The 13,565-nt window shown below is 38.2% G+C and overlaps 1 protein-coding gene across 3 annotated transcripts in view; it reads right to left on the bottom strand.

The window, feature by feature from the left end:
• TLE1 (TLE family member 1, transcriptional corepressor) overlaps window positions 1-13,565 on the bottom strand; it is a 71,377-nt gene that overhangs the window by 3,341 nt on the left and 54,471 nt on the right. For all 3 annotated transcript variants that reach the window (XM_041405595.1, XM_041405597.1, XM_041405596.1), the window contains 6 exons: window positions 13,263-13,415; window positions 12,316-12,460; window positions 11,428-11,618; window positions 9,921-9,997; window positions 2,258-2,507; window positions 343-590 (listed from right to left, as the gene is read on the bottom strand). In XM_041405595.1, coding sequence (XP_041261529.1) covers window positions 343-590; window positions 2,258-2,507; window positions 9,921-9,997; window positions 11,428-11,618; window positions 12,316-12,460; window positions 13,263-13,415 — 1,064 coding nt within the window. The remainder of the gene's footprint in view (window positions 1-342; window positions 591-2,257; window positions 2,508-9,920; window positions 9,998-11,427; window positions 11,619-12,315; window positions 12,461-13,262; window positions 13,416-13,565) is intronic.

Below are 13,565 nucleotides of genomic sequence, written 5' to 3'. Positions count from 1 at the left end.
CAAACCTCAAATTGTTCCCTAGAAGGCATGTTCAGTCTATACTGGTAACAAACCAGCAAGAACACTGCTTGTAAAAACCTTGCAGACCAATCCCAAATAATAGAGACCTGCAGGAGCTTTTACATTGACTACAGCAGGTTATGGACAAATCCTCAGAGTACATCTTCCGAGCCTAGGCTGAAGCTACCAAAACCAGTTTCTGCCTGACTTGGGTGTAAACCACTCCGCTGAATAAGAGACACTATTTACTTTGCTGTTATAAATCCTATTCAGGGAGATAAATATTTATGTAGCCGTCCAAAGAGTAACTTCTATTAAAATTTTCTGTAAACAACAACTCACCTGACCAGTGTCTGATTGTGCAGATCCCACACTGCAATGTTCCCATCACTGCAGCAGGAAAAGCACACCTTGGAGTCAGGGCTGATAGCCAGAGCATAGCAGGCAGGTGCTGAGGATGTCAGCTCTGCTTTTATACGAGGAGTTGGAGCTGCCAGGTCCCATATGGATAATGTGCTGGCTTCCCCGCCAACTATGAGGGTGCATCCATCGGGCAGCAATTTACAGGAGCGGATGTAGTTATCTCTGTTCTGTACAACACAAATCATCTCAGTTATGTGCCTGCCAGTAATGACCACAAATAATTCTGACTGCATCAAAGTTTCAAGCAGTTTGGTACTTTTTCCATTACCGAAGTACTGAAGAGGAGCCAGCAGGTCTTAAAAGGTTGGAAACACCTACTTCTCATCACTAATTAGAAACTGCAGCTGCAGAAATTAAAACTTCAGACTCCTGTTGTCACAGTCTACTCTGTTTCAAATGTGACAAATGGCAAGTTTTCTATCTCATTACACAAAAACAGAGCCAAAGTAAGCTTGCTTTTCTGCAAATGTACTCCATCAGTGAAGGTCACCAACAATAGAAATATTAAAGCAAATGACCTTTCATTTGGCATTTAACAGCCCTATTTAACAGCGAAAATGTCGTTCTAGTCTCATGCACTTCAGATTTCTAAATTTTTCTTTCAAATACTATTTTGCATTCACAGTATTAAAGCTGAAAGATTAAGGATTCCAGTAATCGTCCTGTATATATGTTGATCCTTTGTTGTTCAACATGATTCTTATTGTACATATTGATCTCTCATTTGTGGTATTATTGTTGATTTGAGAGGTACTGTGGGGGAGTTAGAGACAGAAGACATTTCTACCGTTCCTTATTACAACCTTGCTTGACTGGCAACAGTTTTTTTACAAAATTGATGATTAAGATCTGTAACTCAAGACAGATAAAAATACTGCAAGAATACTACTATGATACATATTTTTTTTTTAAATTTGCAGCAAAAGAGCAGTAAGTAGGGCAGTGCAAATGTTAACTTAATCGGTCATTACTGCTCCCTGACTTAAATGAAGGCTCTTCATCCAGATACATATACCTGCCACAGAACAGAATACCTATTCAACTTCACTATTACTACCCAGCAATTACAAAATGATAGCAGTAAAGAGAGGATAAAGGGTAAAAAAACCCCACCACATTTAATTGGATCTACACTGAAGCTAGAATTTTCATTTACAATGTATATTACTGTACTTGACATTAAGTCTTCTCAGTTAACACTGCACAAACCTCTATGCTGCCTCTAGTGAGAAGCATCTCTTATTGAGCCAGTAGCTTTTTTGAGTTAACTTTTAAGCTACCTATACTATTGCAACCAGTTCCTTTTGTATCCTGAACATGTGAAAATAACCGGCCTATATGTATAACTAGTGAACATAGTGAACAAAAATCATAGCACAACTTTAAGTGACCTTTGTACTGTGTCACATTATTTCAGTATGTGGCCGCTATCATCTTACAGAAATGAGGTTTTCACTCCTCACTCGTGTGAGTCAAAGACCTAGGAAAGATCTCTGCAGCCCTGCATAAGACAAGCTACATTCCTTTTAAACTCATGCACAAAAATCATCAGCATAAGTAGAAAAGGAAAAAATATTACATTGCATTCAAAACATGATATACACATTCTATTCAGACATCTGATCTAATGTGTTACCTGACCCTCAGTGATAATTACAACTAAACAAGCCACCACTGTTCTCTGTAACACTGTTGTATGTTGAAAAAAAAAAAAAGGACACTGGGAAACAGACCTGCCTGCTATTTCCTTCTAATATGAACAAAATCCAAACAAGGACTTTTTTTGAGTCTCTAAGGAGAAGCTACCTTTGTGCATAAATTCCTGTTCACCTACCAGGCAGTCCAGCTGAGAGACAGGGCTCTTGTTGCCAGGGTGGCTGATGTCCCAAACCTTGACACATCCCTTCCCACCAGTGTACACATGCCTCGTGGGGTTGCTGATGGTGACTGCACACACAACTTCCCCGTGGTTCAGGGTGTTGATCTGACGGGCATGGCGAGGGATTCCTGGACCGATGAGGGCATCAGGAGGGAAAGGAACTGGCTGCATCTGACCATCTGCAGTAACATGAAAGGAGTAGGCTCTTTTGGGGAAGGGAAAGAGAGAAGACAAAACATTTTAAAAAATCAGCCATTACAGAACTACAATGCACAAAAAACCCAGTATTTTTAATTTTAGCTCTTCGCCAGTTATCTCACAAAAATCAGACCTACAGTGCCAATTAATACAGGCAGACAAAACCTCAGATGGAGACAAAGATTCACAATTGAAACTTTCAGCTTGACTCAGTTGAAGTATTTGTGTAACGGGGAAGCAGGTTAAATTCCACCCGTACAGACCAAGGTCATGGCTGCTATCCCTCAACCACTTAGATAATCAAAAGACATTTCAGTCCCCGGTTTCTAGCTAACAATTGCAAGTCTCATCACCACAAGTCCTACAGCAGCAGTCCCTCACCAGGCACTACTCTCATCCTTCCATGAGGCTTGCACCTGTTGCCTTGCAGTACCAAAAGCCAAAGTTTTGCTCGATTCCTGCACCTCATCTATAACATCACCGCTGCCTGTGCTCATATACCCTCTTTCCAGATGGCAAGTAGTGCTTTAAACAGAAAATAGAAACACAAAATGGTTGCACACAGATTTCATCAGAAAGCTGATATCATCATATTCTCATAGTTATGTTTTCTTGAATACATACATTGAAAAACCTGAAAGGCTCAGTTTTCCAGGTACTTTTGGCACTTCATTAATACCTTTTATTTGTATTCATTGCATGATTTCCAGTTTGTGGAAACTGTGGGTTGAGGAAGTGACATTCTAGCACTGAATAAAAACACTCCTCAGGGAAAGTACATGAAATTATTTTTTCATGGTCATTGAAAAGAAAGTCAGCTCTGCTCAAGGACAAGGGCACAAATACCAACTAATAAAGGTTTCAGGTGCAGGGGGGGTTCTTTTTTTGCTTCTTTTAACTACTAATAAAAATGCTACTGTAAAAGGCTGGGTTTTGCTATACTAGTGAGCTCTTTTTCTGTTACTTCTGTTCTAAGTGCATCCATAGCTCATGCTTTTGATGCTTTTGTTACATCAACAGCATCCTTCAAGAAGCCAAGGTGGATAAAAAACAGTGAGAGATTAGAATTCTTTTTTTTTTCTTTTCACTAATAAGATGCCATCACTCTACTAAAACATTTATTTTTCTAATATATTCTTTTGTTCAGAACTTCCCTTTCTTTTCCAAATCTACTTTCTTCCTCAGAAATCTTCAATCACTTTAGTTCAACTATTAGTATCCCATCCATCTTCCAAGAACCCAACAATAGATATTTCTATTAAATCTTCTGTCCTGAATAATAAGCTAGTACTTTCAAGGTATTTTACTATACGTTCCCAAGTACCACACAGTTTGAAATGAAGGAACAAGGAAGATGCTTGATTCTAGAACAGACATCACAAAGCAACTGAATCTGCTCTGCTCCTGGGAATAAGACATTCCTTTGAAAAACCATGAGGAGAGATGAAAGAACTCCACAGCTCTTTCATACAGAAACTAAGACTGGAAACAGTCAATCCATGCAATATCACAGTTTTTTCTTAAGTGAAAGGTAAAAACTGGTAAACAGTAACTACTCTTAAACAGAGGAGAAATGAATAGTGCATATGTATGCAATTCCGGTACTCATTCATGTTTCTTTCTTGGGCATATAAGCAGAAAGCTTACTCAGAGAGTACACAGAAATAGAGAACAGGCAAGTGCAAAAGATGACATCTTTTTTGGCATAGAAATATTAGGGAAGGGAAATGTAAGGTAAGAAAGAAAGCGCAATGTTCGCCCCCTTACATGTGCACAAGGCACACAGTATTTTTGTCCCAGGGCTTTTGTATGAAGAATTACAGTCATGATAAAGGCTTAACTAGAAACTCATCCCTTTTGTGAAGAAGAAGAGAAACAAGATTGTAGATAGGTCCTACAAATCCCTCCTTTGAATCCCAAGGTAGGTATTCACTAAACAGATCAGACACAGGACAGGAGAGGAAGCAGAACAGGAGTGGCAACAAGACTGCTTGAGGCTGAACTGCTCAGTTCACCTACAGAATCCAACAAAAGAGTCGTGGCATTAAGACGCTGAAAAGCTTTGCCCCATCCTGGGCTCCAGATCAAAGTCAGTTGCCGAGTATTTGTTAGCAGTAAGAGTACACAGAACTGTACAACTTTGAAGTTTCAGCCTGTCCTTCCTTTTATCATGGACTGAAGCAAAACAATTAAGCACATATTAGGCAATTTTTTCCAGCGTGTCCAAGATTAATAATCTACTTGTCCATGACTTTTTTTTTTAATTTGAAGGTTAGATCTTAAATGTTCTGTTCAATTCAAAATGCCTAAATAATTACTGTTTTGAAATGCTTAGGTGCATACACCAAGCTCCTCAGTTCTTGCTGAGATGGGGTGTGAGGAAAACACTAGAAACAATTTTCAAGTCCTTCCTGTTTACTGTAGAACTGTAGTGACTCATGCTTTGAAACATCGGAGGCCTACCCAGTGTATTTTTTAATCACGAAGAATTTTACCACTGTGTCTGTGTTCAAAGTGGGGCTATAGTAAACATAGAAGCAGTCCCTCTTTTTCAGCATTTGCTTCTAAGACTGGTTGATCAGGAAGCAGGATGACTGAGTTTATGGCCTAACAAATAGACCAGCAATAGTTTCTTACAAGCCAAGACAGCTTTTTCTACAGTGCAACTTATCTGCAATCCACTGTAGAAAGAAATGGCTACACTTTGCCAAATCCCTCTGCCAAGACAAGCACACAAAACAGTAAGTCTTCCTGTTTGCTTGAAGGTATGTAATGCTAACATAACCACTGCCACCATACTTATGGTGTGGAAGTCTAGTGATACGTCTCTGCTAGGTGTTATGGTATAACTTCTGTTGCACCATACTTTTTAACCTTGAAAAGGCTTGCAGGTTTTGCCAGACTGACACTCCAGACACTCCCTGTACAAGAAAAAAGTGTCTGTCTCCAGAAGAATACAGGACTGGAGACATCAGCAGTGCAAATGACCATCTGCAGCTCAAACGCTGCACCCTTGGCTTCCTCGTCATCATGAGAGAGATCCTGCTGCTTCTGGGAAGGACTGTACTTACAGTTCCACACCTACAGAAGATTCAATTTTTAGTGCACTAGACATATTCACAGGCCTCAATTCTCAAAAATGACAAGAATTTTCATTATCTAACCTCAAAGGAGTCAACAACTACCAAAATCTGCAAATTCTTGAGTTTCCGAAAGCTCAGGATTTCTTAAGAGGCACCACTTGACCACCCATTTTTCTTTTAGAACTGATCCTGTATGCCAGAAGCTGCTGTTTAGTCTCATGACTAGCACAGTTTTCTGTCTCACTCAGAGCATTCTGTCTATATGAAATATGGCTATCCTATCATGGATTCCATGATTATCCCTCTTTGGTCAAAAGAGAATCCTTCCTTGTTGGGCTAACAAAAAACAAAGGAAATTGTCTTATAAAAATGCAATTAAAATTTAATATAAGATAATGTAAGTACATATCGAGTAATGCATATTAACAGAATACTACGACAAGAACAATTACAAGACAAACTTCTGTGCCTTTTGCTTAGAAGGGTTCTGAGAAATAGCACATTATTTCTGAATAATGGAAATAGTCTTCTGAATTGCTGCATCCAGAGACTTCTCTTACATGTGTCAAAGCAGTACTGAGAACCTTCAGAGTCCCTATTCACAGCAACATGGTTAAGTGATACTAATACAAACCGGTTTCTCAGCTTAATTCTCCAATTTCCAAATAAGTATACAGCAAGTAAGTATCATCTGACATGCTGAGGAGAGTTCAGGATAATTAATTCATTACCCAAGAATATAGCAAATTAACTAGACTACCTGCCAGCTACTCTAAGTATTCAAATTGATGTACAAATGCACACAATTCCCGCCTACTAAAGTAATGTCTTAAAAAAAATTGCTCAAAACCTTCCACTTCATCTCTTCAATTCAAGCAGACTTCTTTAACTAGCAGAACAATACTGCTGACAGCAAAACACAAAAGCAAAAAGTTCCTTCCATTCACAACTGCATTTTGCTTTCAGCTTTTCTTTGCACTCCAGCTCATTTTTAACTGTAGTTATCACAAGAAACAGTGAACATCTGAGTGTGTTGTTTCATCATAAAGAAAAAATGCCAAGAAATAAGGATAGACATATTTGTACAGAAATGACTGAATTTTTGTCTTCATACATGTCACCAAATTATTCTATTGAGAGATAAATGGTAGGGATTTACATAGCCTTTAATCTCCTATAATACAGTAAAATTAGTCTTCCTTTACAATATCTCTCATTGTATATTCATGGTAGAAGTATGAAGATCTGAAAAACAGAACAGAACTGAAATCAAGCAATTCCAGAAGAGTATAGTATACCTCTCCACAAACACAGTGAAATGCCAACTTATAAGTAGAAGAAGGAAGATTTAATAATTACCACGTAAAGTTTCCCTTTCCTACTAAAGGAACATATATTTTCAGCTCTTTTTACTGTCCAGGAAAACATGCTGAGAAATATACTTGTCCTCAATACTACCACTAATTCAGAATTTTAGACACCAGGGAAGCAGTACTATGCACATAAATTGTACTACTAATCTTGAAACTCTGTATTTAGTCCAGAATCCAGCTATTAGAAGACATGGTTCACATAAATCAGAAATCCAAAATAATGTTATTTCAGCAGCTGTAGAATACTAAAAACTAAGTACTTATTAGAAAGACTATGCAAAGCAAAAATAAATAAAAAAATTATTAGAGCAACACACCAAAAACTTACAGTCCAGGGCATGTTCAAATGCATCAGAACAAAAGTGTTCAGGACTCAGACATGCCATGTTCATGTCCAAGTGGATTTTTAACAGGCTACACATTTTTCTAAGAAGTAGGTCATTAATAGACCTCAGAACATACAAGGCTTAATAAAACCTGGGTGCTGTCAGAAGTACATGTCCTTTAGAAAGAAGGGAACATAATTTTATCTTGGGTGAAAAAACAGTATAAGCATAACTCTTGATAAAAAATGTGCAGCCTAAAGCATACACATATGAGTGGGGATTCAATAGTTCAATTTGAAAATTCTCTGTCCCACTTGCAACAAGACACACTAAAACTTCTCATCTAATAAAACAAATTCAATGCATCACCATATTGGCAATCAAGACAAAGGCTGACTTTGAAAATAAACAAGGCGTACTCCACCAGTTGGCGTGATTATATCCGCTCTCTATAGAAACTACAGAAGAAAAGCTTGAAGTAGGTGAGATACTCGTAAATGCTGCAGGTAGCAGAGAGCATCTAGCCAATCAAGACTAAAACATGAGATTGTTTTATAGCTGCCAATGGAAACACAATTCTGTGAGCTTATGGAGCTGTAGGCTTGCTTCACTAAGATAAGCAAAGAAGTAATTTTAGAAGAAATGTACAAGTAACATGACCACAAAAACCCCAAACATTGCAGAACACATTAAATTAAGTGACAACTAGGGAGTATCTATCAAAGTAGGCAGTGTATGAAGCAGTGCGAATAAAGTGGTAAAAACATTACAAAAACCCAAGCAACCCACACAGTTTCCCCCAATCCCTCCCCAGAAAGTTAGCTAAATTATGAGGATACAAAGTAGAGCAGTATACATATATCCTTGAATAGGGTAACAACTAGAACTCAGCCACAGAAAATTTCTGTGAACAAAATTTCTGAACAAAAATAGGTTTTGCTAGATTACAATATAAAATATTGCAAGGCAGTGAAATATGCTGTTGAAAGTTTATGAATATACTTGTTTAGAAGTAAAAACTTAGAGCAACTCAATTATGCAATTTTCAAAAGCCTTTTATTTAAGTATGCCAAAGTCTATGAAGTCAGCAAGACTGTGTCTGAGTTTTGAGTACAAAACCTGATCCTTACTGCACTAAATTTAAATACACCACATTTGATACACAACACCAACTCACTGAGCCCTCACTTCACTAATCTTGTCAACACACCACCAATTTTAAGTACAACCAAGATTTAACAGGTTTCTCACACTGTCAACATACAGCTAAACCTGTTCCCAGAAACATGGTGGATAACCACAAAAACACATTCAGGATGGCTTTTCAAACTCAGTCTGCTATTGTTATAGGAAAAGATCAGAAGCAAATATACATTTTTTTTGGCCTGTAATCTGGTATCCTTTCAAGGATATTTGCAAGATTAACATCTGAAGGTATCACTAGTCCAAAATCAAAGTAAACGGAAATGCGCGAGTACGTAATTTTCACCAGAGCCTGTCTGACAACTTAGCATCCTTGAAGTAATAGTTTCTAAATGTTTCCTAAAAATGCAAAAGTAAAAATTGAATGTAGATTGGTAAATAGACATTATGTAGCGTGAATATCCCGCACAGAAAGTTCAACATGATAAATAAGTTTCAAAATTATGTAAGCACCTAGGCAGAGAAAAACTACACTAATTGCAAGTTTCTGTCGAAAGAGAAGTCAGGACTGATTGCCAAGTGTGAACAAAGAACAGGTTCTAACAGAGTGTTGAAAAAACTGTTAGGAGTTCTCTCTGCCTCATTCTCTCCAGAAAAACAGATGAGTTAAATTTTCTCTGTTAGTATCCTCATAGACTACTTGTCCAGAAATACCTAAACATTAATTGTGTATTTTCAGAGGTCATACATGCTCATGAGTCTACTGCACTGGTTAAGTTCAGGGTCAATGGTCTACCAAAGCTAAATTACTGAAACATTTCATGTATGCTGCTGTTTAGTGAAACATCAGTAAGTCACAGCATCACAGAACCATTTTATTTAATAACTGCTTCACCAGTAACCAAAACTTTTAAATAAAAATAACTTATTGTGGAAACTCTTCTACATCTATGCACCACCTGCTCCATAACTGCTTCATCATCCTCTTGCTCTCCAGCTGCACTCAGAAAAAAGTTCTGAATAGCTTGCTCCATTATGCAAAGTGTGTGTAATCTGTTGCTCCAGATACCTACTGTCATCAGTTGCAGACTCCCATGCCTGATAAAACAAGTGCCAGACAAGGAGTCTGCAAGTTTGCAATACACATTTATCCTGTTGTAGTGCAAATTTTAGTTTCAACATATTTTTATCTAACACACTTTCCCACTATTTACCGTTAGTTTGTCATCCTCTTAACTCCCCCCAGAAAGAATGAAATAAAAAAAACCTTAAAGTATACCTTCAACAATTTGTAAATAGGTATATACACATCTGTTTTGGGATATGACAACTACATTTGAGAACTTTTATGCTGCAGGTTTTACCTAGAGAAGTCTAAAACACCCTCTTAAAAACAACCAGATACTATCCCCTTTGAAATCCCTGTTCACTGACAAATCTAACTTCATTCTCTCTAAATATTACAGATGTTACCAAAATGTTAAAAGTTACTTACGGTTTTCCCCCAGGAATCCCTGCTAGATTTGGCGGGATTCCAGGTACTCTCATGTGAGGAGGAGGATCAAACCCAACCTGACAACAAAAAGTGAATTAATCTCACACTTGGAATTTCTCATCCATTTCTCAGCAAGTCTCTTTTCTCCCCTCCCAAGATACTATGCATTTAACCAAAAGGTGGCTTTACCCGCAGTATCAGATAACTGCATGACCCTCCAATGGGGAGCAAAACCCAGACCTTTTCCCTGAGCATTCTTTTGATAGAAACACCCATACAAAAGCAGAAAGTAATTTATCGTGCATTCACACTAAGCATTATCCAGCAGTCCTGGTTAGCAGGAAGAGTTCTGTGTTAGCCCTGGAATCAGAGTCCAAGTCAGCACCAAGCTATGCCAGTGCTCTTCACTCCTGAGAGAGCTAGCACGTACTCAGGCTGGCACAGTGTGGTGCTGGAAAGTAGCTCTGGGCCCCAGCTAGGGTCTCAATGCCTTCACAGCATTCTGTGTGGGCACAGCAGCTGAGAGATCTCTCAGACACATTGTGGGGTGCAAACAAGCTCGTCCACAGCTTAAAAAAAACCATTCTCTTTACATACTGCAATTCCACTGAATTTTTATATCTTGAGTATGTTTATCAAATAATCCAAGCAGAAATTCTGGACCAAAAAGACTTCATTTTTCTTCTGAACACTATACTAGAATAAACACTGTTACTGCTTTAAAAGGAGGGTGTAGGCTATTTAAAATTTGCACATTTTCACACAAAAGCCCTCTTTACCAGTTTGAAAAAAGCGGTCATAGAAACAATAATGAGAAGTTGACAAGCATAAAAATCCAACTTTGCAAATTTACAAGCAGGAAAGTTTTCCACGCAGAAAGCTGCCATCAAGCTCATGTTTACAGAATAAGGCCCCTAGGTTTTTCTGTGCGACAGCCACTGTAACTACCAGGTTCCATTTACTTCCTATACCCACAACAGCAACTATTCTTAATATACCTGATCTCAGAGCTCCAAAATAGGTACTGACCAACTTCTCAGGTTGATTTCCACAAAAAAGCCCAAAAAAATATAGGGATAGTGACCCAGATAAAAAGACTTTTACACGCTTAATGATTAATTTGTTATGTCTATATGGAATACAAATGTGGTTCAGCAACAAAATAGCAGATGTCCACAGCTACAGTGAAATACTTTGTGTGTATGAAATTACTTTTGCATTTACAGCAGCACAAAATTTTTTGGCATTTATTCATCAGTTAAAGCCGTGATGAAGGTGAAGGACAAAGAAAACATACATTAACACACTGAAATTCTTTGTTTTCAAGGTGCAAATTTGTTTCTTCAGCCACACAGCAAAGTGAAGCATGCAGTGAAGCACGCAGTGAAGCTGTCAAGCCTCTGGCACTGTTATGAGATGGGAATTCTGCAGTGCTAAATGAAGCATGCAACTTTTCTCAGTGAACCACAACTCACAGGACTGAGATTGCATGCAACGTATGGCCTACCATAGGAGATCTTCCATAGGCAACCACGGCAGCTGCAGCAGCAGCAGCACTCATCTGGGGTGACATATTGTGCAGACTGGCGTAGGCTGCCCCTGGACTGGTTAACTCTCCATTCATGCCAGCATGAGGTACCATTCCAAAGGGAGCAGGGTATGGTCCTGGTACTGCCAACGGTGTCCGCAAACCTGCAGCTACAGAATAGCAAAATTAAGGGGGTTTATTTATGTATTCCTGCATACAGGAAAAAAGCCCCTTTTTTTCTCCCCTAAAACACCTTACCTTCCCCTCTCACACGCTGTCAAGAAACATTGCCATAATCTGTCAGTACCACCAGCTCTTTTCAGTGTAAATAAGATCTACTGAAGTCTGAACTTGCTGATTACTTCTAGCAATCTCTTCTAGCATTACCTATTTCCATTTCTGTAATATTACCCTGTTTACATTAATCTCTTCTTTGCCAAATTAAGCAGTAAAGCTGACAGACATGGTTTACACAGCTCACGTCTGAAGCAACTGTGTGTACCAGCCTGAATAGCAAAAGTAAACTTCCCCCGGCATTTGTCAAGCTGTGCACTGCAGCAAATATTAGTAGACTCAGACAAAGACTGTGGAAGAGATTGCATACAGACTAAGTACCAGAAACTTCTGAGAAGTCTTTTTATATTACATTCAGTCTCTGGATTATTTGCAAAAAAAGATAAAGACAAAAGCAAACAAAGAAGACTAAGAGACAGAAAGATATTCAAACTCCTGATAATCCAAACATCTGCTTCTCATCAAGCCCTCTCTTGATATCAAGAACAAAGCATTATATTTAGTTAGCAGTCACATGTGTAAAAAAAAAGATTAATTTTGGAACCGTAAAAAACCATGAGGTAATGCATTTACCAGCTTGGTTAACCAGAGGGTCCATTGTTGGAGGTTTGCCAAGGCCTGGACGGAGTCCTGGAGTTGCACTAGTGCCTGGGGTTGGCACATCACCTCGAGGAGTTGGTGTGCTGGATTTCAGAACAGGCGTGCTGGCTTTTTCATGCTGGTATCATTAAACAAATTAAATGAGTATTATTTTTAATCCAGGCCATATTATACAATTTATCACAACAGCAGCTGGGATGCTGGGCACCTACTACCTAGTCCCTCAGCCAATTTTCATAAATCCACACAATGCTGACAACATTAACTCGTGAGAGAGAAATGTTGACCTTTTTGATTGCTGCCAAAATTAAAATAAGAAACGTAGGAAGTTATTTTCCCTCTTCTACTGACATATAAAAAGGAATGCCTGAGCTCATTTTTTTCTTCAGGAAAATACAGTATGCATTACTTTAGTTTGAAATCATTAATATCTCAATTATTTTGTGACACAGAAAATCTAACTGCAAAACCAAAATACCAACATAGTTGATAGTAGCAAAAAAATCCCATGACACAGAGCATAAAAAAAATTGTTAGGGATACTACAAGAAAAAGCCTGCAAGGAATAACAGCCTATTTAGAAGAATTTTACAAAAACCTGAAGAACTTCCTAGTGACTATATACAGGCCATGTTAAACCACAAGTTATTGCTTCCAAAAAAACCACCAAACCAATGCTTAAGCAACTCTTGTTCCTTGTAATAAATTTGCAACTCATTTGACAGAAATGTAGGAAATATAAGAAATCAAAACAAGGCAGAAGATACAGATGAGGAAGAAAGCTCAATAATACTTTAAAGATCTGGAAAAACAGAAGGCAATTTCACTGAGAGGTAATTTGTGCCACAAGTAGTTGCAGAAGAGTGGAGAGTCAGATTTTATAAGAAAGAAGACTAACTGGACCACTGACTGCTACCTACCAGACCCATTTCCTTGGATTTGAGTGAAGTGGAACTTCCTGAAGAGGCTGTAGATGCTGGACTGCTGGAGGCATCCTTCTTCAGTAGGCGGGCTTTATCGATACCATTTTCACGTGGTGAATGAGTGGGACTTGCCCTTGGGGAAGAAGGATCCTAAAACAATGGGAAGGGAAGAACAGTGTAGAACTGTGTCATAAACTGGTATACAAACACCACTAAGGGGCCTATGGGAGGAAAAAAAAAAAAAAAAAAAAAAAAAAAAAAAAAAAAAAAAAAAAAAAAAAAAAAAAACAAAAACAAAAA

Source organism: Onychostruthus taczanowskii, unplaced genomic scaffold (genome assembly GCF_017590055.1).
Source record: "Onychostruthus taczanowskii isolate IOZ18803 unplaced genomic scaffold, ASM1759005v1 scaffold237, whole genome shotgun sequence".
In the NCBI taxonomy this organism is placed as follows: Eukaryota; Metazoa; Chordata; class Aves; order Passeriformes; family Passeridae; genus Onychostruthus; species Onychostruthus taczanowskii.
The sequence above is the reverse complement of the archived record's forward strand: the minus strand, read 5'-3'. Positions and strand labels throughout refer to the sequence as shown.